This window comes from Vigna radiata, chromosome 10 (genome assembly GCF_000741045.1).
Source record: "Vigna radiata var. radiata cultivar VC1973A chromosome 10, Vradiata_ver6, whole genome shotgun sequence".
Taxonomy (NCBI): domain Eukaryota; kingdom Viridiplantae; phylum Streptophyta; class Magnoliopsida; order Fabales; family Fabaceae; genus Vigna; species Vigna radiata.
Genome location: NC_028360.1, coordinates 7,159,224 through 7,184,504, shown reverse-complemented (window position 1 = coordinate 7,184,504; position 25,281 = coordinate 7,159,224). Strand labels below are relative to the sequence as shown.

The window sequence follows — 25,281 nt, the reverse complement described above, 5'->3', positions numbered from 1 at the left end:
ATGTTCCAATTCTATTTTTTAATAATAATAATTCAAGAGTTTTACAATTATGCATAATAAGTATAATGATTTTTACCATAGTTATTTTTAAAATTGCATCTATAAATTTGCATTTTCAATATAATAGAATTCAACTCGTACGTTTATAAGTTTTTTTTTTTATCGATAATAATGTTAGTGTTTAAAAGTGAATGCTTATAAACTAGAAAACAATAAAGGAATTTGAAAAACAGTAATTTGAGATAATTGAGACTCTGTAATTGTATTGATTTGGTTTCTCCAAATCTTTTGCTGGATGTGGAAAAAATATAACTCCAATGGTGTAGAAATTAAACAGAAAAATAAAATAAAAGAAAATATTATGATGTCTCTTTCTTATCTTAAAAAAAGAAAGAATTTGGTAACTTTGTTTAAATAAATGTGGATGTAACGATCAGCCTCTTCGTCACAAAGCTTTGAACATGTTGATGTTAAAAGTAAAATATTAATAGATATAAATATAGTATTAGAAATGGAAAGATATTCGAGAATAATTGAAGTGAATAGAAACAAAAGAAAGAAAAAGCTAACAAAGTAATCAAAGTCTTTTGTAAATTAAGTGCGATGTGAGAGTCAAAAATGTAATTTGGCAGTGGAGGAGACTTTCTATGTTGGCGTCCATATATAAAATGGCAAAAGTGCAATTCATAGTTCATAGGGACCATAGCACAACCTTTGTGACTTGCCATGTGTTCTAAGATATAATCTCTATAATTCCAAACAAAATTTCTTTGTATGACACATATGTGTATGTGCATGATAGAGTCTTCTCACTCACTTTGAGCTTCAAATCCAACTGGGTAATCTTCTTTCAGATCAGGTTCTTTTGCAGAGGTGAGAGTCTCTCAAATTTATGAACTCTCCCTTTTCATGATTTCTCTTGTTGGTTCATATCATCAAGTGTCTTTTCAGTTACCAGAGAAAAATCTGTTATTTATGTTTTTTCTTCAATGCTTGTTCTTATTGAGTTTGTGAAAAAGGGTTGTTGTTGGAGTTCATTGATACTCATGGCATGTTTAAGCTCTTTCTGTTCTGTATTTGTATGTTTTTTCTGATTACCTTTTGGCTTTGTTTCAATAGTCGTTGAGGGAGAGCTTCTTATCTGTGTTTTTCTACTTTGTTTGAATATGGATTTCAATGCATACTTTTTGGAGGTAGTTTCTGACCAAGGGAAGGTTCAAAACTGCTTGATATATATATATGTAAAAACTTCTGTGTTGATTGAGTTCAACCCAGAATACCAATAGAGTTTTCCTAATTGCCCGTTTAGTGTTTTACAGTATAGCTAATCTTTTGTGTTTAGAAAGCGATGATGTATAGCACGTGGGAGCCTTTTCTGAATAACTTCACCTTTTTTTACTTTTTCTGTTGAGGATAAGCCAAGAAGAAAGAGAATAGGGTCTTGTTTTTACATTATGTAGGTGTTCCAAATCCACTGATCAAAAAGTCTGCTGACACTTTCGGTTTGCTGTTTATTTCAATAGATTGTTACAAATCTGGGAAATATAGATTGTGTTGTCAGGAAGCTTACTCTTCTGATTTGAAATGCAAGGAATGTTTTAATAAAAATTTCACCTCTAATCTTTAGTTTATGTGAATAATAATAGATCACATACTCCTTTGCACCTAACCTCAAGGAATAACAGATTTAGGCAAACTACATTACCTTCTTCAATCAGTATTGATAGATTGTGTCTTTGTTTTGATCTTTTACAGTTTAAGATATGTTTGTTAAGTATCATCATATTCGTCTAAATTGATTCCTTTGCCTTCTGCAGAACAGGTCAGATATTCATTGCACTACAATTAAAACACGGATAATGCTAGCCAGGCTTGAATAGAGTCCACAATTCAGCTGATTTTGTGTCGAAATCTTTTGGAGTTTGACTGTATCTGGATCTGGAACTGGCTGGCTTGTTCTCAATGCAAACATCTCAGAATCATAAAATTTCTTATGGCTCTGGTGGGTTCTATGTTGAGCCTGTGCAAAATTTGGAGTCATATTGCTTACCATCAAGTGAGAACATAGACAATTACTCTTCCTCTGATAACAGCAGCCAAACAACCTACCCTTCTGTCCAAACTTTAGAGCAATATTGCACCCTTGAATCTGCTTCCACAAGCAACAGTTTCCCTTGCCAAAATTCTCCACCTGCTCTCAGTTTCTCATCAAACAATAGCCCATTGTCAAAGATAGAGTCAAATTCATACGTGCTAAGGCCACAACATTCTCTTGAAATTGCTAGTGGCCCACCTGAGAATGATCCTTACACGATTCTCGACCTTGATGACCTGTCGCATAAGATGAGAGAACTGGAAACTGCTATGCTGGGACCTAATGTGGATATGCTAGATATCTACGGCGCTCTAATGCCAGGAGAAGCTGATTCAATTTTGTTAGAAGCTGAGAAGTGGAAGAAAATGATGGAGATGGTATCTAGAGGGGATTTGAAAGAGATGCTTTATACTTGTGCAAAGGCAATGGCTGTGAATGATATGGAGACAACTGAATGGATGATGTCAGAGTCACGCAAGATGGTTTCCGTTTCTGGCAATCCGATTCAGCGGTTGGGAGCATACATTGTGGAGTCTCTTGTAGCAAGGATGGCTGATTCAGGAAGCACAATCTATAAATCCTTGAAATGTAGTGAGCCTACTGGTAATGAGCTACTTTCATACATGCATGTACTGTATGAAGTTTGTCCATATTTCAAGTTTGGATACTTGTCAGCAAATGGAGCAATTGCTGAAGCTCTGAAGGAGGAAAGTGAAGTTCACATAATAGACTTTCAGATTTCCCAGGGAACTCAATGGGTGAGCCTGATTCATGCTCTTGCTCACCGTCCCGGAGGGCCACCAAAGATCAGAATATCAGGTGTTGATGACTCCTTTTCATCTTATGCCCGGGGAGGAGGACTTGATATTGTAGGGAAAAGGTTATCAGCACTTGCAGAGTCATGCAATGTACCCTTTGAGTTCAATGCTGTGAGAGTACCTGCTTCTCAAGTGCAACTTAAAGACCTTGAACTACGCCCTTATGAAGCTGTAGCTGTGAACTTTGCCATCATGTTGCACCATGTGCCTGATGCAAGTGTGAATGGCCACAATCATCGCGATAGGTTGTTGAGATTAGCCAAGCACTTGAATCCTAAGGTGGTGACTCTTGTGGAGCAGGAATTTAACACCAACAACGCCCCATTCTTGCAGCGATTCGTTGAGACAATGAACTACTACTTGGCCGTTTTTGATTCAATTGATGCTGCTCGTCCAAGGGAGGACAAAGAGAGGATTAATGTGGAGCAGCATTGTTTGGCTCGTGAAGTTGTCAACTTAATAGCATGTGAAGGAGAAGAAAGAGTTGAACGGCATGAGCTTCTGAATAAGTGGAGAATGCGTTTCACAGATGCTGGATTTTCACCTTATCCTTTGAACTCCTTTATTAATTCTTCAATCAAAGATCTTCTCCAGAGCTACCATGGTCACTACACTCTACAAGAGAAAGATGGTGCACTTTTTCTTGGTTGGAAGAATCAAGTTCTTATTGCCTCTTGTGCTTGGAGATGAAAATCCGACAACACTGATTTCATTTTTTGTTACTCCAGGCTTCTAGTTAGGTTATGTATCATCCTTAACTTCTTTGAACCATTTCTCCTCACTTCATAGTCAAATTACTGTTTTGTAAGAGAACATCCTTAATCTATGTCAGCAATACAAGCAATATCAAGAAAGACTTACATTCTAAATTTTCTGATATGTATTTTATCACTTCAAAACGTGTAAGTTGAAATCTATAGCAAAACAAACTATGGATCTGGTATTTCTTACTACAGTTTCACTTTCTTTCTATACTTAATTGCATTTCTCTTAAACTGAGTTTGATCTGAGCCTTCATAATCACCAGTAACACTCTTTAAATTCAACTCGATATGGCCATATTCCAAGTTGAAAATGAATTGAATTACTTGTCATTGACAACCACTACACAGATCTACACAAATCTAAAGTGCCTTATTTTAACGTAATCAAAAGTGTCGAGTAAAAGAGAGCTTTATTAGTCTAAAAGCTCACGTGAAAGCGTGTTGTTTGGCCTAGAAATAGCAGAGTGATCATTGACTCATAGTCTCTAATAATTTCTGTGCTGTATGATTCCGGCTTCCTAGGAAACATTGCAACGCGTGTGGTTTGAAATATATTATGACGAAGGAAGGGTTTAGTCAAATTAGCTGTCCCCTCCAGTACAAAGCTTTCTGGAGACAAAGCAAAACAGCACACACTTTTGTCCGAGACATGTGTCTACTTTAGACTGTTTCATTTAAATACTAGAGGATCGTTTTCAACAATGTTACTGTCTTCAGTTTATTTAAATACAGTTTCAATATTTCATGTCTTTTAGTTACAAAAGCAGTGTGACATGAGCTAGAAACCAATTATTTTTATATTTTCTTATTTAATCCAATAGAGATACTAAAAACACGATCCAACATATCTAAGTATTATAACTAATCTCTACAGTTTGATGTTATAATTATTATTTATAATAGAGTATCATTATGTTATTATTAACTATAACGGTATTATATACTTGAAGTAAGTATTATTCTAATGAGAATATAGGTTGACAATTCATATTAATTCTATAAATATAATTAGTATTTTTCAAAAAAGACTCACTTAATAATCTTTTATACTCAACATATTCATAAAAATTCTAAACTCTTTTACTGACTTGAAAGTCCGAGAATTTTTTGCAGGTGAATCTCCGTGTGAAACAAAAAATTTCATTCCAACAACCATCAATATCTTGTCAGTTGTATGCAAATTTATGCTTAAGGTTTCGGTAAGATCACTATCTATCCTTTTATTTAAAGCCACAGCAAGAGTCACAAGATATGGATTATTAGTTCTTACAGTCTATCAACGAGATTCAGGGTCATTGATAGATAGTTGACTTTCTTAATCATGTTATAAGGTATTTGATTTCTGGTAATGTGAATAGAAAAAACCTTTGTTGAGAAAGAGACAAAACTCTTTGATGATCTCCACGCCTCTAAATGTTTGTAGGATAATATTTTTTATGAGAAAAGAAAACTCTTATAGTCTGCAATGCACCCTTTGTTCTGAAAAGTTGCCCGACAAATCAATAGCACCCGAAACATTTTTCGGAAGTTTTTTACCATAGGAGTAATGTCATCATGCATTGCTTGTTACATTTGCACGTATTTGTAGCAATCAAACTCATCCTTCTTCTCAGGAAAAGAAAAAGAAAGTTGCTGTTGCAGTGACTTCCGTGTTATTCATCGCATCTACACTTAGATTCGAGTTTTATTCAATCTACTTAATTGTAAAAACAGAAAACAAAGCATCCAACAAAAAGGTATCCAAAATTACTTAAGTGTCACTTTGGAACCAAAAAGCAATTCATCTATATAAAACTAAACATAATCCACTTCTACTCTGTCCCAAAAATAGTGAGAGTATCTTCTGAATTAGATACAAACGTCTGTCCAGAAACTCAAGTATTTGTTCCACATTATATTGTATGCACAAAACAGTGCGAGAAAACTAGTCGTGTATTCCACTGTTTACACATGTTCGGTGCCTTTGAATTTGACTCATATCAAACACAATAACAAACAACTTGCTTTGTGACGTGGGGAAGTTTGCGTCGTAAGGAAGGCTGGGATACTCTGGTTTACCATGGAATAAAAACATTAAGTTCAGTAACAAGCTAGAAGCTACATCTTATAAATAGCTGAACTCAAACACTTTTACAAGGGGTTTTGTTGAAGCAATTTTGGTATAAGCTTCATATTTGTACAGAAGAATCTGTATATAATTATACAAACAGAAATTAGATTTAAGAGTCAACCTGAAGGGGCACAGCTACTAATTCTACTAAAGAGCAGCTCTCAACATGTAAAGATCTACATAAAAGAACTATCAGCATTTCCAAAGAGAAAATGAGGAGCTATGCCTTTAAAACTTTACCCGCCAAAAAGAAAAACCAAAATGGAACTCAGTATTTCTTTTTATTTGTGTGTGCAAACAATTTTACGGACCCATTAGTATTCTTCCCACGTTCTGAGGGCAGGGATATGCAGAATGGTTTAAAGATGTACTACTATCACTTGGATTTTCTTTAGAGCCATATGGGTTAGAGTTGTTATTTAGAACACCAAAGTACACCGGTGCCCCCGAAGTATGAACAAACTTGAAATTGGAGTTGCTGGTATGAGCTTGGCTGTCCCCAAATTCAGGAAGCATCATTCTACCTTGACTATTTGGTGTGTTTTCCGAAGCAGGGCTAATTCCCATACCAAGGTCAAGGCTGATGGTGTCACTTTCTTCTGGCCTAATTCTTGTCTGTCCACTAGCAGCACTTGCTGATCCTGCAATCTCATGGCAACTATTATTCCTTGCAGTTGGCACATCATGATTGTGTTTCCCCTCATATGTGGTTATCACAGCTTTTGGATCATGAGAAGCCCTCTCCACATGTTTCCTAACGGGGCACCCCGTGTTTGTGCATTTGTAATAACTCCTGAGAAATGATGTGAGTCCTTGTAAGAAACAAGGTTAACCAGAAATATGTAACTAAGCATCGTATTGTCGTCAACCACAAAATGAAAGGATCTTACTAAAAGAGATCAGCCATTTTATTTCATTCCATGCTTTGAAGTTCATGCCAAAACAATGATTACATTACAATGGAAATATAACAAAATGCATTTTAAGCATTTTTCAGTTCAAACAGATAGTTGTTTAAGTGAAAACTATGCTGGTATATTGTTTTGGTCAGCCAAGGAATAGGAGTTACAAGGTGGTTTAGAGGTAAAGTTAGAAGGAAGGATGACAGAGGTTGTGGGTTCAACTCCCTCCACACTTGAGAGTTATAAGGTTGATTTGGTAGGTTTGAAAAGGAGAGCGGGAGTTCAGTGAAAAAGAATAAACTTTACAACACAGAATACTGGCCCTCCTTTTCCCCTAATTTGCCTTTTAACTCACTAACTACAATCGTGACAAATTTTATATTGATATTTTTTCCCCTTGGACCAGAGGAATAATACATATAGATCTAAACTTTCTTGATATCTAAGTATCTAACAGTCTACTGTCCCGTAAACTTCTCCATTGACACTTCTTTGCACATTCTTAGCAATAATGCTCTTACAATCAACTAGCTTTCATTAAAATAAAATATTTTGACCATTAAAGTTCCAGTATTTTGTATTTGACTATTGGTAAAGAGGACATCAGAATCTGGTGAATGAATATTTAGAACCGGTTTGGATTAAAACTTTGTAAAAGGTTAGGATTCAGAATTTAGAATATACAACATTTCACAATATATTATAGTAACTACTCAACTTTTCTAGAATATATTATAATACACCACTCCTCTGAATGAGGATTGGGTTATTTCAGCATTCCTTACAGTAGGCATAAGAGTGAACCGAACATACCTAGGGTTAGGATTGCCTCTCACCACCTTCTGCCCATACTTGCGCCAGCGGTAACCATCATCCAATATATCAACCTCACTCAGAGTTTGTACAACGACCCGTGGCTCCCTAATAGGCTTAACTACAGGAGTAATGTCAGCATTTGCAAGCTCCATTTTTCTGCTCAATAGAAAAACTTCTGACTATCAGCAAACATACATGAGTAGCAAAAAGAAACATAGGTCTTGGGCCTAAAGCTGTCAAACCTTCGCTTTGATAAGGGATCATCATCATCAACCTCATCATTGCTCCGATTTGAAAAAAATCCTGTACCCTCTGGATCACCATCATTTGTTGCTGCAGGCGATAACTCAGGAGTACTGTCAGTCTCAGCTGGGTGAGACACCTGGCCACAAATATTGGATCCTTTCTCTGCAATTCAAGAATTAGGAGAAAAAGAAAGCCACATTATTTGTTTACCATAAGTGCAAATAAAATGGCATCAATAAGCATCTAGCAGGTATTACCATCTCGGAAAGAAGCTTTATCAGACCTCTCTTCTTGCATGGTCATCATAGTTCCACTAGAGTATCGCCGGTTTGGCTGGGGTTTCGGATGATCATGTGTTCCCTTATAAATTATCTCAGTGATTTGCCCATCATGAGAGCGTTCAAATAGTTTCTTAACTTCACAGTTAGGATGTGTACATTTGTAATAACTGCGTGGAAACTCACTTCCTTTAACATGTTTCTGCCCATACTTTCTCCAGTTGTATCCATCATCAGATACTCGCTCAGCTGCAACGGAAAGTCCACTTCCTTTATTGTCAATATTTGATGCTTGAAGCCCATTTGCTATGTTGCTCCTAGGGTTCAGTTCATCCAAATCACCTTCAACACGGGCATTTGCTCCCGAGCTAACAATTTGAACAGGTGATGATAGACTTAATTCATTTGAAGGGACCGCTATCTCACTTTTTACTAATGGTGATGAATCAAAAGGTTGAGTTTTTCCTTCACCATCTATTTGAGTAGACTTTTCACTTGCATGATTGTTAGGGTCTGCAGGAACCTTAAATAAACGAATAGCACTGTGTAAGTACCACGAAATCAGTAATCTTCAAAACAATATCAACCAAAACAAGAAACTTGAAACCAAATTTGGTTCCAGTTAACATTGCAATATATTTAACCAATTATCCCTATGTAGCACAGATACTGATACGGATAGAATACGACATAGAAACAACACGAACACTTTGACATGTGTAATCTCTAAAATGTAAGACACATATACACGAATCTATATATTACATCATTATTAATTATTTAAATTGACAATCAAGAATTATGTATTTAAAGTCATCTATAATTTATAAACAAGGTTAGTCAAATATAACAATATAGACAAATTATCACCTAATATAAAAAGGAGAGATTAAATAAAAAATTCTCAATAATGCATATATAATCTAAATATTCCTAATTATATAGGATTTATTTCTTATCTCCATGATCTTAATAGAAACTTATACAATAAGTTTGAGTATTTAGAAAACAATTGCATTTGCTCTTATTAACATTGTGCTGCTGGAGCAGTATCAAAATTATGTCAAAGACCAAACAAATGTCTTTTAAATTGGACACTTTACCGATAGTGTTGTATGAGTTCATATGTGTGCCAGTGTCTGATACATATCAGATACAAGGACACACTGTTTAAGAGGCATGTTCGAGCTTCATAGAGTTATCCTATCTTGTTAACTTAGTATAAAGGTTATGATCAGATACAATTAAGGAGAAAAACATCAGTGTCAAGTCCATTTATCCAACTTAGTTCAGAGTTTATATTCTCCAATTTTACTAGCAGAAGCATAGAGTAACTCATTACCATATTTGGTCTACTGTGCGGTTTAAACTCAAAGAAGCTGGGTTTTCGGTCATCAATAGTATTGGTATTGAAGCTTGCAGTGGTTACAGGAAATGAAGCAGATGCAGAAGAAGTCACAGAAGCATGAGCTGTTTGATGAAGCATAAAAAGGGATCCTGTAGTCGGTGAAGGTTCCACCTACAAAGTACGTGAGAAAGCGTTATATAATCTAAGTAGGCAAGTACTGAACGAATCATGAAAATATATAAACGAAGACACTTAAAAATTTTAATTTCTCAGAGCAACAAAGGGAGAAAGAGAGTGACAAAATAATAGGAGGTTTCAGAACACACAGTAGTAAAGGGACCATGAATAATAACAGAAAGAAAGTACATAAAAAATAATCAGAGTAACCACGCAATCGAGTATATTTATCAGCTACTTATGCAAAAAGATTCAATTACAATTGAGCAAATACAAAACTCTAGTTTTCTCTTCGGGATAATATTGCATGTTTATCATTTAGAGTCTATACCACGTAACCTATTGCATCACTACGTATGGAAGATATAAATTCAGCTCAGAAAAGCCACCCCCACATTAATTATGCACAGATTAGGACCACCCACACAATTACATCAAGATTTAACAAATATGTGATGTATTTTTGTACTTTCACAAAATTACAAATCTTGACCCACAATCTCTGACATTCCTCATATTACTCCAATGGTATGCCATACAGAACTGATATGGATCCACTAACCCTTGACAAAGCATTTATTCTGTTGTTCCACACATATAAATAGGGAAAAAGAAAAGCATTTCCTATAAAACCTGCAATGCAACACCGTTGAAAACAAGAAGGAAAAACACCGAAGCAAAGGAAGATTCAGTATGTGAAAAAACAACACTGACGCAAAAGAAAATAATGACAATGTTGAGCAATCGTAAGAGAAAGCCATATTCCAACACAACACCGTATTGAGCATAAAGGGAAAATGTAGAATTCAATAAGAGCAAGCATCAGAATCTGACGGTCCCAACACAAATAATAAAATCTAACAAGTGAAAAAGATCAAACATAGAAAAAGGGCCAACCCTAATTACAAAATACTAATTAAATAGAAAAAACAAGAAAAACAAATTAGCCTCAACCACCAGATTAAATAAAGCACATATACTCACTCTGTCACTCACTCACATCGAATTTTTCGTGAAACAAACAGCATCTTCCATTCATCAACATTTAAATCACCTCATTTTTTAAAATTATTCCGTCCAAAGCGTAACACTGTCCCATATGCCCCATTTTGATGCCCTTGGCATTTACATGAAAATCACACTGAAAAGACCAATATTTTTTTATATGCCACTCACATTGTGTGGACTTCAACTCACTCGGGTCAAGTAAAAACATTTAAACACAACTTTGACCATGTTCAACTGAAAAAAAAAAATTAAATAAACACAGAAAAACAAAAATCAAATTTTGCCAACGAATTCAGACACTCATTTCTCTCCTTTTACTCTTTTTTTCTGAAAAGTTAAACGGATCAAACGCCAGCCTCGAACCCAGCCAAAATAATCAGAAACCCTAGAAATTGAAAAGGCGAATGCATTCACCACTAACTAACCTTCATGTTGGAGAGCAGCACCGGCGACTCGAGAAACGAAGTCGGACTGAGCCCCGGCGGAATCGTGACGCACGGCGAGCGTGAGATCGGGAGCTTCGCCGGTGACATGAGCTTGTACCTTGCGCCGCCGCCGGCCGGAGCAGCGTCTGGGGCAGAATTGGGTCTCGACCCAGGTCGATTTGGATCGTCGGAGAGGGCTTCAGCGGTGTCCATTACGGTGTAGAGAAAGAAAGTTGGTGTCTTGGACGAGCAGAAAGAGAAGGGTTGAGTCAAAGAAGAAGGAAATGGAGGCAGAGATGATAGGGCAAAAGAGTCATTTCATGTGAAGGGTATGTATGTCAGTGAGAAAGAGAAAGAGAGAGATCAAATTGACTTGTTGTGAGAATGAATCTCAAAAAGAATTATGAATCTGTGTTCAGTGTTGTGTTTGGTCTTTGCTTGTCATTTTAACCTTTTCTCTCTTCTTTCTCTCTCTCTCTCATGGTGTGTGCTGCTGCTATATACTACTCATTCTCATCACCATATGAATGAAGCTAATATGTCTCTTAATATATTAATAATATATGAAATGCCAAGAACAATTTCTTCATATCATACTTCATTTCCTTAGCCTCAATAACTACATACCAAATTTGAATTCTATAAACTCAAATGAATGAAATTGTTCAAATTTAATTTGTATTTTCAATTTCAAAATTCAAGTAGGTCATTTGGCTAAATATGTTTAGTAGTCTTAAATTTGAATCTTTGATACATCTTAAACACAAAAACATGTATTACATACAAAAAAAAATGACATCAAACAGTACAAAATTATTCTAAAAATTGATAAACAATAAAGACATGTTATTATATATATAATTTGTGGTTGAGTAGTAGTATAAAAAACATACTTTTTGGCCTTGAATAGATTTGAGAAAGAATAATTGAATATATTTGAGGAGATTTAAAGATAATTTTTGTTGTTATTTATTTGAGTGAATTTAGAGGTAATCGAGAGAGTAAATTTTTTTAATCTGTCACATAAATTAAATCTTACATTAATTCTTACAAATTTTACTTCTAAATTCAGTCCGTTTACTTACAAATTCACTTAAATAAACAACAACAAAAAATTATTTTCAAATTTTCTCAAATTCACTCAATTACTCCCCCTCAAATCCACTCAAATAAATAATACCTTAATGCATCTATTTTATGTATATTATATTTGTTTAACATACATGGATTCTTGATCTATTTTATGTATATTATATTTGTTTAACAAACATGGATTGTTGATGTAATTTTTTTACAAAACAACTAAAAGATATATTTCTACTATAACTTCAAAGATAATAATTCTTATAAAATTAATAAATTTATCATATAGATTTGTTATAAAGTAAAGTGTACCACAGGATATATTCTTTCATGATCACCACAAGTTTATTAAAAAAACAGGGGTGAGACTTGTTATTGTATCTTGTCCTTTATATTAAAATAATTTATTAATTAAAACCAATAAATATAGTTATTTTTATTGATTTAATAAATATTACAACAAAATTAAGCTTGATTCTAAAAGCTGTTCATAAAGTTAAATGATATAAAAGGTTATTATTATATTTAATATTATTATCCAAGGTACTTTTTAAAAGTATAAAAGTTAATAATTACTTATTTATATATATATATATATATATATATATATATATATATATATATATATATATTTTAATAAAAAAAAAGTCCGCTCATTTATTCTTTTATAAAAAATGAGAAACTAATATTAATAAAAATGTTTTAACTAATAATAAGCCATTAGTTTAGGAACTAAGTTGTATCTTTTAAATAAAATCTGAAGTTCAAACTTTATGAATGGAAATGAAGTTATTAGAAAAGGAAAATCTCTATTAATGCTGATCAATCCTGTTTTTGAATTTATAAAAAACGGTGAATATTTTTCACCAAAAAATATTAAAAAAATTACAACTTCTATGAATTCGAGATTTTTGAAAAACTTATGTGCATTAATTATAGTATTAGTTTATTAAAAATATAGATCGATATGTAAAATAATTATTAACTCCCTATTATGATTTTTATCAATATTTATCAGTTGTGTAAAATATGTTAGAATTACGAGATGAAAGTATATAATTAGAAAATAAAGTTAATATTGTTTGAAATTTTAAATGAACAATAGTAGTTTTGTCTTACAAAAAAGAAAAATAAATTAGAGTAAACTTAGTTTCTTTTTTAAATGATGTGATTCTTGTTAGAAATTATATCTTATATTTACGATAAAAAAGTCATATTTAACAATACGTAAATAAATAAAAAAATAGAATATGTATATAAAGTCATTCATGTTTAAATACTAATACCAGATAATATTATGTTAATAAAAAACCCACGATCATTAGTTTCACTTGAAAATATAAATTATTAATTTATAATTTCAATTTGAATACACTATTCAGAAAAAGTAAATTATAATTATTTTCATAATAACTACTTAAATATAAATTTGTTTTAGCATATAAAATTTTATGAAACAATGATATAAAATAATTTAAAATAAGCCATGCATAAACACAATAATTATCTCTATGACCAAAACTTTATTTAGGAATGTTAAAGGGATAAAATTAGGGTGGAAAAAGTAGAATTAGAAAGAAGAATAAAAAATATTAACTGAAAAAAGTGAGATGGATTTAATTATTTAAATATAAAAGAAAGAGTGGCAATGATAGTTTGATAGATGAGAGAGAAGGAAAAAGGGTTTGTGTGGATTGAACTTTTAGACTTTTTAAAAAGTAATGTGGTAGATGATTTTGTCAAGGAATTGTTTCACTATTGGACAAAGATTTCATAACAAAATCATTCTTTATTTATTTATTTATTTTTTCTAAAGAAATAATAAAGAATTATGGTGTTTGATTAAGTGTTGATAGGTAAGATTTGAAAGGGAAAAGTGGTGTGTATGCTAAGTAGCAACTCTATGTTACTCTTTACCACACAAAAAAGAGTTTGAGTGATTGGTGCAAAACAGCAAATAAAATCTCTTTCTCACCACAAAAAGGGATACATTCAAATCATTCTTCTTTTTCCTATTGCTTTTAATTCTATTTAGATAAGGAAAAAATAATTATTTTATGATATTTATAAACTTTTTATGTTCATTTGATATTATATTTTTTTACTTTTTATCTTTTTTCTTAAAAATAATATAAAAATTTATTTGTTATGACTATTTTATTTTTGTACTATTCGTTAAATAAATATAAAAATGTGTTACTTCACCATTATTTTTATTTTATACTCTAAATAGTCTTTAAAATAAAAAAGAAAGAAGTGTAAATAATCCTCCAAAAGTTTCAAAACATTTCAAATAGCCTAATGAATATATATTATTGCATAATGGAAGAAACAATCAAACAATTTCATTAGTCTAAATTCCACTTAACAATAAAAATAACATCTAGAGGATCAAAATTAGTAGTTTGTTGATATTATATTCAAATTGGTTGTGTAAGTTATGTCAACTTTGGTCTTTGGATTATAAATCACATCATGCAAGCTATGTTATTGTGAATAATGAAGTTGCAAAAACTAATTCACAAAGTGGTACTTTTGGTGGGATTGAGAAAGTACAAATGAAGTTGTGATGACTTTGGACATTGACTTCAATTTTTATTTATTTTTTGCTTCTAAATGAGGCAAATTTTGACCCCTCCTTACAAATTTGATATTTCTTCAACCTTCAGTTACAATAAATAATGAGAATGTTTTATGAGTTTCCATGGATATGGCATACACAAATGGCAAAGAGACTGAGTTAATATGTTGGCTTTATCAATCTTCTCAATGATGATGAAGAAAATAGCAAGTTGTTAAAAGTGGTTAAGAAGATATTTTGTGGATAATTTATGGTCCACTGATATAGTGTTTATAGGCTTTAATTAAACATGGTCTAAGAAAGGGTAAGCTATGTTACCTAAAGAAAAAATTGGAAAGAAAGAAGTGTACTTATCATTATGATTAGGCAAAGATAAAGAAAGCAAAACAAACATAAAATATTATTACTTTTAATGATTTTTTTTTCTCTAAATAATGTTTTTTACTATTCAAACTCTATATTTAAAGAATAATTTCGATATTTTATCTATCCCATTTTATTTATGGAATATTTTTTTTTCCTTGATGAATTATACTAATATTAAAACATGTCACAATCATCATGCATTCAATCTTTTATCCATAGTTGTTGGTATTTAATAAACTTAAAGCATGGATCATTCATCATGTCAGTGCTACACTACCTTCTATTTGTCTTCCTTTAAAAGCTTCAGTTCACTGAATATGTTATCAATAAAAATATTTGTAAAGTTATTACTATTAATTATTCTATATTAACCCTTTTGCTTTTTGAATGAAATTTTGAAGCTAAATAATCTTGAAAAATAACCTTGACCTATCATGTATAAAGCATAGACATGAACTGATCTAGACTTGAGGTAAACTAAACTATAAACTACCAACACCAACAAATAAACAAATATTGCATTTAAATTTGGAAATGTTATCATGAATATCATAAACTTTTTGTATTAATAGTTTAATCATCTTGAGGCAGTTAGGTGAAACTGAATTTCAAAAACTGAATAATGTTGCCGATGAATATATCAGCCCATCTTTTCTTATTAAATAAATTTCTGAAAAACTCAACATTCTTCCTTTATCTAAGAGGATGAGTTTTAGATGTGATCTGATCCGCTAACATGGCAATACATTATTAAGAGAGTGAAACATTCTAGATAAGTCATTAGTCAAATTTTCTTTCTTTATTGTATGCCTCTCTCTATGTATTGAGTGTTAAGGAAGATTGTCGCCATGAATGCATGTTTGGTCCCAATACATTTTTGAGATATCATGAATGCTTAGTTTACTGTCATATGCTGTCACAGTGAATTGTAGGCTATTGTCTAATCACACCAAATACATAAACAATGAAATGTGTTGAAGCAATGTAGTTTCAATCACAGAATAATATATAAATGATGTTAAAATACTGTCAAAAAAATGTTGTCTAAATATTATTATTTCTTTTTTTTATGGAGTGAATGAATGGAATTTTCAGCTAAAAAAAATTTTTTGTTCAATACATTGAGAACATGTCATAATAGTCATGCAGAATCACCAATTCCACAGCCAAAAGCATCATGCAAAAGGTGAGAGGCACAATCTATACAACAAGAAGCAGTAATACTTACAAATCCTTTCGTTGGTAAAAGATCACTTCATAGGTAGAACAGTAACATGTTTCTGCAATACATTAACTTTTGTATCATTGATGTTTATTTTCTATTTTATTAGGTTTATCAGCTTGAATGATGTTTAGTTCATTTTTCTATCTTGTCATGTCACTTGCCATGGATTCAAAATCAAGGGTGCCAGCCAGCCCATGGGAACCCACACATGTCCTAATTTGGGCTTCTTTTCACAAGAAAGAAGAGCTCAAGCATTATAGACCAAAACATGCACAACGTGCTTACCAAAAAATATAAAACAGCATGCATATTGTGATCCAACCACATATCCTCAGAGCATTGAAGACAACTATAACATCAATTCATCTGCCACTACAAAAGCATCCAGCGGCCTCAATTAGAAATAGTTTTAATCACAGTAGCAACTCTTATCAGACTTAGAAATAGTTCTGATAACATCAATTAAATGAGACTTATTCCATACAGTACAAACCATAATACATAACAAGGACCCTTCAACCTAAAAAGTCATGAATTGAATACATGTATAGAAAATTGGAATAAAAATGGAATTATGTACAATGCAATTATACACTACGTACAAATCTTGTAGAAATATAATTATAAAAACATCTGGCCTTGGTCATCCAATTTGGATTATGCTTTATGAATCAATACAATTCCCCAAAAAGTCTAATGGTAGACCTTCAATGTTGTTGGATTAAAAACTTTTCCATTAGAAACGGTGAAATTTTTGAGTGAGATTGAGCAACTGTTTCAAAAATCAGACTGATAGTTAATCTGATCAAATCTGATTTACTGATCGACTTAGACAGAATTCCATGAATTTCTGAATTAGCAAAATAATTAATAATTAAAATATGTCCATATAGATAGTACTTTTTCACCCTTTGAACAATGATACAATGGTCCGTTCAGTTCCAAGTTTCAGGATTGCATCAGTTTTGGTGACATCAAAGCCGAGTTAGAATGAGTTTCTGAGTCAGACGAATTCATCAGAACCGTACTTTCAACACGTTTCCATGTGTGACAAGATTAACAATAAATGTCTCTAAATATGTGGCCCACCTTCAATTTTTTCAGACCAGGACAAAAATTTGAATGTTTTTTTTTTTTTTTTTATCAAACTTCATATATCCTCCCCCATTTCATGTATGGAAAAGAAAGAGCAGGGTTGAATTAAGCAGTGGCCAAGAGCCAACGTAAAACCTTTTTGAATCTTTTATATATGGAAAAAACAAAAAAATCAATTACAATTGAATCTGAGACCATACGAAAAAAATATTTAATAGAAGACTTTGTTCAATATAAATTTATTGAAAATTTGATAGTTCATAAAACCCATTGATGACTGACACATGTAACAGACCCACCTAGTACTGGTAAGATACGATTTGATGTTGCCAGACACAAACACACCACTATAATAATATTAATAATATGAATAACAGTAGACTTGTTTAACAAGTCATCATTGTCACTTGAAACATTAAAATTCTATTCCAGATAATGTTAGCTCTCCAGATCCAGTCAATTCCCATTACTTTAAACAACAAAGCCTAGGAATAGTGAGCTAGAGAGAATGAGAAGATCCATGTGCCCATATGACCATGATTAACCTAGAAGTAAATTCTATACATACAATTACAGAGTGATTCGAGTAATAAAAAATTGTGACACTGGACATTCCCTCACAATTCTTAATTACAGAATCTACTTGCCCTGTGTCAATGAAGCAAAGTCCCAGACTAACTTGTGACAACTATACAGTTTGGGTGTAAAAACTTGAATACTGACAAAGTAACTGAATTAGTGATCTATTGAGGGTAATAAGATGCTTGGTAATGATGTTGCAGACCACTACCACCAAAGGTTGAGGTTCTATCATAATAACCACCAGTTGGCACATGTGGCTCTGATGAACTTAGATGAGAACCACTTAGATTGGGGTTGCCACGGGGACCCATTGGGACACCATCATGGCCATAATAAGATCTGGCTGAAGGACCTGCATATGGAAGATATTTTGGGGTAGAAACCATCATGCCAAATGGCATGGCTGGCGAGCTCCTATAGGGATTTGGATGCTCTGGAAACAAACCTGATGGATGGACACGAGTTTGCTGGTAGTGGTGCATTGCTGAATTGGCATTCTTGAGGACAGCTGTAGCAACAACTGGAGCAGATGCTCGAGGATGCTTAATCCAAGTCTGCTGCTGCTTTTGCATATTCCTCTTTTGCTGTTGTTGCTGCTGCTTATGTTGAGGTTTTGAAGCAGGTGATGGAGTAGATCGTTTATTATTTGTCTTCTGCTTCTTTAATTGCTCTATACGCTGCTCAACGCTGGCTCGTAGGTGTTCAGTTTCAAGCTTATAATTCTCAATAATCTTGATCACCAATTTCAGTGTATGAATTTCTCTAGCAGTACTCTCACTCTGCAAACATACCTCAATAAATATAGAGTATTATTTTAGGAAACATGCATTTACAAGGAGACACTTACAGATGAATTTCCTTCTTCGGAAAGTTTTCTACCAAGTTTCTTAGCCTCATCCACAGCAGCTTCCAAAACCGGAACAGGTGGAATCTTGTCAGCAAGATTAAACTCAAGAATATACTTGACAGCAGGGATGTGTTTGTCCTTATCTATAAGTTTCTGAACAATATCTGCAAACCAAAATATAACCTCACCAATGAAACTACATAAGAGGGTAACACCATAAATTAAGCCTGTATGTCTCTAATATACATATGTATATGTAGACACAAACATAGTTTATTGTCCTCCAAATCAAAGTTATCAAACTTGAGAGTTTACATAAATTCATGGGAGCTTCATAAACTCAACTTACGGGAGACTTTACATCATATTAAAATACCTATAAAACATAATAATTCAACATTTTAATGCAATGCAATACTAGTTCTATCAGTTAACTTCTAGGAAGATACAATGCAATTAAAGTCAGTCCCAGGAAGCTGAAATTATGTCCAAGGAGCAACAGTTAGCAATTCTAACTGAACAGCAGTAGGGAAAGAGCAAAGGAAAATCAAAGTGAGGTACAGGATCAAAGCCAATTCACAGATGAAGAACATTGAAGAAGGGGATGTGATGACGGACATCATGAACAGAAAAGGAGATATGAAGAGAAGAACAATGAATAGAAGGGAAGTCGTGAAATGTGATGATGAAAAATCCTTATTGCAAGTCTTCTCCTTTTTCCTATTTCCGCAAGCCAAACGACAAAGACAGGGGTGTTTCATTTAAAGAAAATAGCCCACAGATGAACTTGCCAGCTCGGTCCTAAACTCGCTAGTTGGCTGAGTTCATCTGAGTTCACCATGAGCACATTGAGTTTACTATAAAATGATTCTACTACTGAGTCAACTTGAAAACGAACAGTAAGATTGTAAACTCTTACAATCGTGAGTTTGATAACCATGCTCCAAATGGGAAAAGAAAACTGACTTATGCCGAAAGAAAACAAATTATGCTTAATTTTTCATTAACTAGACATCATTTTTCATCATCCGGGAGAGAGTAAAGGAAACTTTCCCTGGATCATCACTAAACCTTACTAACATTGTAAACTGTCACTGATAGTGGAAGATTCCAATTTCCAATGATTAACCAAGTCAGCCATCTCGTGTGAACTATGTCAACGGTTACATATTGTTAACTAATTGTTTATTATTTATTGAATAGCTTTTATAAAGCTTTCCTTTTTGGATGTATCTAGTTGGTACTAGAGCAGGTAAGATCCTGCATTACATCTTCTTCCTTACCTGTCTGGCCGCTATGCACCACTGCCACCATCAATCACAATTTTCTCAAACCTAAGGTCAGGTCTGCCTCAAGGAACATAACCCAATTCAAGAAGCCGCATGGCCAAATACTCAGGCACGCTTTCTCACATTCAGGTTTTCTCCAGCAATATGCCGCCACACAAATGAATCTCACACATCACCATCCACTTGTTGGAATCTCAACTAACCAGCTTCATCACCATCTTCTGGGAACATCTCTGCCCTTAATTCTTGGTTTCAATCTAGTTGATGTTGGGCACATTTTGGTTCTCCGTTTCTCACTTTAGCAGCATGTTTTGTGCAATTGAAATGGATTTTGCAGGTCCTGTTCTTCCTTTTTCTGGTACTCCTACCATTACAATTGTAAAACTTAACTGGAAAAACTACTTTTCTTGGTCTGCATCAGTGCAGATGTGGTTCCTAAGTCAAGGATACCAAGACCATTTGGAGAAGGAAGCTATAGTTGTTCCCACTGAAAATATATCTCAGTGGTTAAAATAACACCTACAGTGTCCTTTTCTTTTCATGTTCATTCCCGTACACTTTAAACTTTTACTTAATAATCACATTGTTTTCACCATATTTTCTGATTACAAATTGCTTCCTGTTTTCACCATTTCTTTTGCAGAATCTTCAAAACAGAAAACAAAGATTAAACAAAACCCCCCTTTCAATTCAACTCTAGCTACCATTCATTTCTTTATCATTCATCAATACACAACTGTTCTAATAACCCTATGTGAGATGTGCGCAAAACTAATGTCCAATAATCATTTCTCAAACAAAATACATTCTAACGCACAGCTATTTTAAAACACCAAACTCCAACAATAACACATCAATCACATCATGCTTCAAGCAATTAAAATGTCAAACACCATCAACTCATACAAAAGCTAACATCCTTACCAGGAACTTTCTCTGTCAACCCGACAGCCCGGCACAGCTCTGGGAACTCTTCATTGACGGGGGCCAGGACCGAAAAGTCAACAAGCTCATCCCAGCTGAATTCAGACACCAAACCAAATGCAGCAATCAAATGCAAAAGCCCCAAAGCTTCACACGCGTTGTTATCATCGCCCACCAACTTCTCCTTCCATGCCTGGGCCAACTTCACAGCTCTCAAACTGGCCTCAGCACTCACACTTAGAGCGGCAACCCTGAATTGCCTCAACAGCACAACACAACTCTTCCTCATATTCCTCAATTCCCAGTTCTTCGATCGGCTACCATCTCCATGAAACCCCTCCAACGCATCCAGAACCATCACACCCGCGTCCGGCGCATGGCGAAACGCACCGGGAAGCTCCACCTGAACCCTGGCCATGTCCAAAAAATTGTCATTGACGTAATTTCTCAACCCCACGCCGTCCATTTTCTCGCAAAGAACGACCAACTCGTTTCCAGGCGCAACCGGGCCTGGAACGTCGTCGTTTTGGGGGGACACCCCAGGTGAAGATTCGTCATGATTGGATGATGGGTTTTTAGGGTTTGATGAAAAGTTTGCTTCATTAGGGGTTTGAGCAGGTGGGTCGGGAATTGGGGTTGTGGTTAGGGTTAGGGTTTGGGATTGGAGGAGGTGGAGGCGGTGGGAGAGAGTGTGGTGGAGCGAGGTGAAGTGAGAATCGAGGTCTGACCATGCAAAAGGAAGAGGAGAGAGAAGGGATTGAAGATCATCGAAGGCTTTCTTTAGATTCTCTTTCTTGGAATCGACCAAGTTCAGTGCCGTTGAGATCGTGTTCAGTGTATCCATTGTTGGGGCTTTCAAAATTCACAGCTACATTAGATACGTTAATCGAATGGAGGTGCTTGAAGAAACTATGAAAATGTTATTTTGATGAGTAAAATTGGGTTAAAAATTAAATTTAATCCCTTTAAGGAAAAACGAGGTTTTAATTTTACAGTCTCTTTTGGTTCTAATGCAGCCAATGATTTTGTATTTTTGTATTTTATGACAATTATAATGTGGAAATTTAAAAGAAAGAAATTTAAAAACTTACAATATTTTATAGTTAATGTTGGAAAGGAGAGAAAAAGATAAAAAGGTTGACTGACACGGGAAGACTTCTTAGAACTAGTCTTTTTTATTATTATTTAAAATAAATTAAATAAATACTATGTGACATATTTACATAAAAATAATGAATAATATGAATGCATTAGATGTGAATTTTTAGATGTTGAAAGTAGTATTGGTAATTCGTAATCAATTGACAATGACCTTAAGATAATAGTTTAAATATTTGAATTTGTTTTAAAAAAATGTACACTTTTAAGAACATCTGCTTTTGTATTAATATATTTAGGTGTTGGTTTTTGTCATATGAAATAAAAAAAAAATTAATCATTTGTATAGTATTAAAAGTTTAAATATGACAAAGAAATAGGTTTAATAGGTTCGGAGGTCTCTATATTTGGGGGTTTGTTTCAACTGGGTCCTCCAATTCTGAAAGTGATCAATTAGGTCCCTAATTTTGTCAATTTAAATTAATAAAAGTCTTTCTGTTAGATGCAGTTAACACCGTGAAGTTTTTGAACATGTGGCACGCTGACGCTTACCGGTGGCACCGTTTCAAGTGCATAAGGTGGATTATAAAAGGGTGAAATCCCATGAAAACGATACCGCTTGGAAGCGTCAGCGTGCCACATGTTCAAAAACTTCACGATGTTAACTGCATTTAACAGAAAAGTTTTTATTGATTCAAATAGACAAAATTAGAGACCTAATTGATCACTTCAAAAATTGAAGGACCCAATTAAAACAAACCTCCAAATATAGGGACCTCCGAACCTATTAAACCTAAAGAAATAAGTAAAATATTTCTATCATCAAATCTAAGTGTACATGTCACTTAAAGTACATAGGAAAAGCAAAGATTAAAAGATTAAAAATAATCATTTGTATAATATTAGATTTTATTATCTTATTATTGTATAAGTTGTACGTATATTTTCTCTTATGGATTTTGCAGCATGACCTATGTAAGAGATTTATATATTTATAGATAAGATCCTTCTTTATGATTTTGTAATATCTCCTTTTGGATGAGAATTAATTTTATTCTCCTCATTCTCTCTCCTAAATCTTCATTATGATTGGGAAATCTAAGTTCCTCATGGAACTTAAAAAGTTATAATTTTGTTTCTTGTCTTTCATGGTTTCAAGATCTTTCATTATTCACATATAAAAAGAAAGCAATAATGAAAGAAAAGATAAAAAAATAAAAATAATGTTTTTAAGTTTTTGAGGAATGAGAAACATTGGACTTCCAAGGACAACATAAGCTATCCAATTTAGTATATCCCTATTATGCCTATTTTTTGTCATCTTCTACATTATTTAAGACATCTTGCTTCAAACTTCTTTCCTTTCTTTGCTATGATCAGTCATGATTTTGATTAAATTTTCTAGACTTTTGTTGATTTTTTTAGTCCAAAACAAGATCCAATTGAGAGTCAGAAAGTCTACTTATAACAAATACAAGATAAAATACACATGCAATTTACACAATAATAAGAAGAAAGAAAGAAAAAATTAGTATTTTATTGTTTTCCTTGATGAGATTTAAACTTTCTCTATCATCTTAGTCAATGATTTTGTAGATGAATAATTTTCATCACTTAAATAACTTATTTTCTTTTGTTTAAGTATTTAATACAAAATTTCTTTATTATGATTTAATAAATTGAAATTTTAATACTAGTCTTTATGATCAATTTGTTCATTGATAACTAACTAATTAATGTGTTATTAACCTACTTACTTGTGCGATGTAAAAACGACATGTTCCTCCAACCCTTATAACATTGTGAGCAACATTTCCATCTTCTAAGTTTGGCAACTTCATCATCTACCCTCCCATCCAAAACTATACATTTATTTGTAAATGGTTTTACTAGTAATTGAGTAAAAAATGGTCACATTATTATGATTTTAAGAATAAGAACTTAATTGAATACTTTATTAATAATTAGTTAAACTAACTAAATAAATACATGATTGAATAACTAAGCCTTGTGTTTCTTAAGAATGACCCTTAGGTATAAAGTGAAAGTAAAATTATCAATGTATTTCATTCTTACTTTTTATCTTCTTAAATTATGGTTCTCTCATTTATGAAGATAGGTCATTAATTCAATTGAAAAATCATTAGGATGATCACATATATGTAAACAAAACTAATTTTATTTTAAAGAGAAAACTTTATAAAAGGACTAAGTTTATTATAAAAAAAGAAAATGTCTTTATAACTTAGTATGAATTTTATTTAAACATTGATTTCTTGTTAACATTATAAAAATAAAATATATAAAATAAACTAACAATGATAACACATTTATATGATTTTTTTTTAAATAACAATAAAAACTAAAAAAAATGCATAATAAAAATTTTAAACTTGATTTTTTTTATATAGATTTTATTTAAGAAACTAAAGTTGGGAGAGTTACATCTCCCAATTTGTCATGAATCCTTTAAATTTAACCCATTTTATCACTCTTAAATCTTTCATTAACATCATGCACTAGTGAAAAACAACATTCCATGATGAACCTATTATGACATATGAAAATAATCCATTATAATAGGTTGATTGGTGGCAGAATTGTAATAAACTTAAGACATATTATGACATAGTTATGAAAATCAGTCATAATATACAATATGGTGTTAGTAGAAATTTAGCTACAATTCAATAGTGTATATACATTAATGTAATATTTGGATTTAATATATAGTTTCATGTATAAATGATGTATTAAATATTATTAGACTATTTAATGTTTGAAATGAATTCTATTTTTTAGTTTCATCAAATTTGTTCATTTGAAGCTATATTGATTATAAATTGATTGGATGAGATGATAATACAGGAATATTATTATAATTTTCATTGGATGTCAAATGTAATAATCAAATTTTAAAAAAAATACATATATTATGATGTATTAAACAATGTGCGTCATCATACGTTGATTCTAAATTCAGATCACATATTATAACATACAAACACATCTACGTCAAAATATCGTTCGCCTTATTATAACAGCGCATATTATGACGAACTTCAGAAACTAAGTTATAATATGTTCAATGTACGTATTATGACATAAATTTCTCTTATGTTATAAAATGTGCAGACTAACTATAACGTGCAGAACTCTGTCCTCAATAACTACATCATAATATATCATTTTTGTACGTCATAA

The 25,281-nt window shown here is 32.7% G+C and overlaps 3 protein-coding genes across 4 annotated transcripts; 1 reads left to right on the top strand and 2 right to left on the bottom strand.

Annotated features, from left to right (window-relative positions):
• Window positions 1–640: 640 nt before the first annotated feature.
• On the top strand, window positions 641–3,782 carry LOC106776176 (scarecrow-like protein 21). 2 transcript variants are annotated; one of them, XM_014663538.2, is made up of 2 exons: window positions 641–873; window positions 1,823–3,782. In XM_014663538.2, the coding sequence occupies exon 2, from the start codon at window positions 1,963–1,965 to the stop codon at window positions 3,601–3,603; it is 1,641 nt and encodes a 546-aa protein (XP_014519024.1). In that variant the 5' UTR covers window positions 641–873; window positions 1,823–1,962; the 3' UTR covers window positions 3,604–3,782. The 2 variants fall into 2 exon arrangements, with proteins under 2 accessions (XP_014519024.1, XP_014519023.1); XM_014663537.2 differs by having other exon boundaries at window positions 1,818–3,782.
• Window positions 3,783–5,730: 1,948 nt separating this feature from the next.
• On the bottom strand, window positions 5,731–11,493 carry LOC106775977 (probable WRKY transcription factor 20). The gene is made up of 6 exons (XM_014663247.2): window positions 10,988–11,493; window positions 9,372–9,548; window positions 8,009–8,552; window positions 7,748–7,913; window positions 7,503–7,661; window positions 5,731–6,580 (listed from the first exon to the last, which is right to left on the bottom strand). The coding sequence occupies exons 1-6, from the start codon at window positions 11,198–11,200 to the stop codon at window positions 6,091–6,093; spliced, it is 1,749 nt and encodes a 582-aa protein (XP_014518733.1). The 5' UTR covers window positions 11,201–11,493; the 3' UTR covers window positions 5,731–6,090.
• A 6,244-nt stretch (window positions 11,494–17,737) lies between these two features.
• LOC106776260 (truncated FRIGIDA-like protein 1) lies at window positions 17,738–21,913 on the bottom strand. The gene is made up of 3 exons (XM_014663652.2): window positions 20,980–21,913; window positions 18,767–18,930; window positions 17,738–18,698 (listed from the first exon to the last, which is right to left on the bottom strand). The coding sequence occupies exons 1-3, from the start codon at window positions 21,821–21,823 to the stop codon at window positions 18,081–18,083; spliced, it is 1,626 nt and encodes a 541-aa protein (XP_014519138.1). The 5' UTR covers window positions 21,824–21,913; the 3' UTR covers window positions 17,738–18,080.
• Window positions 21,914–25,281: the final 3,368 nt, after the last annotated feature.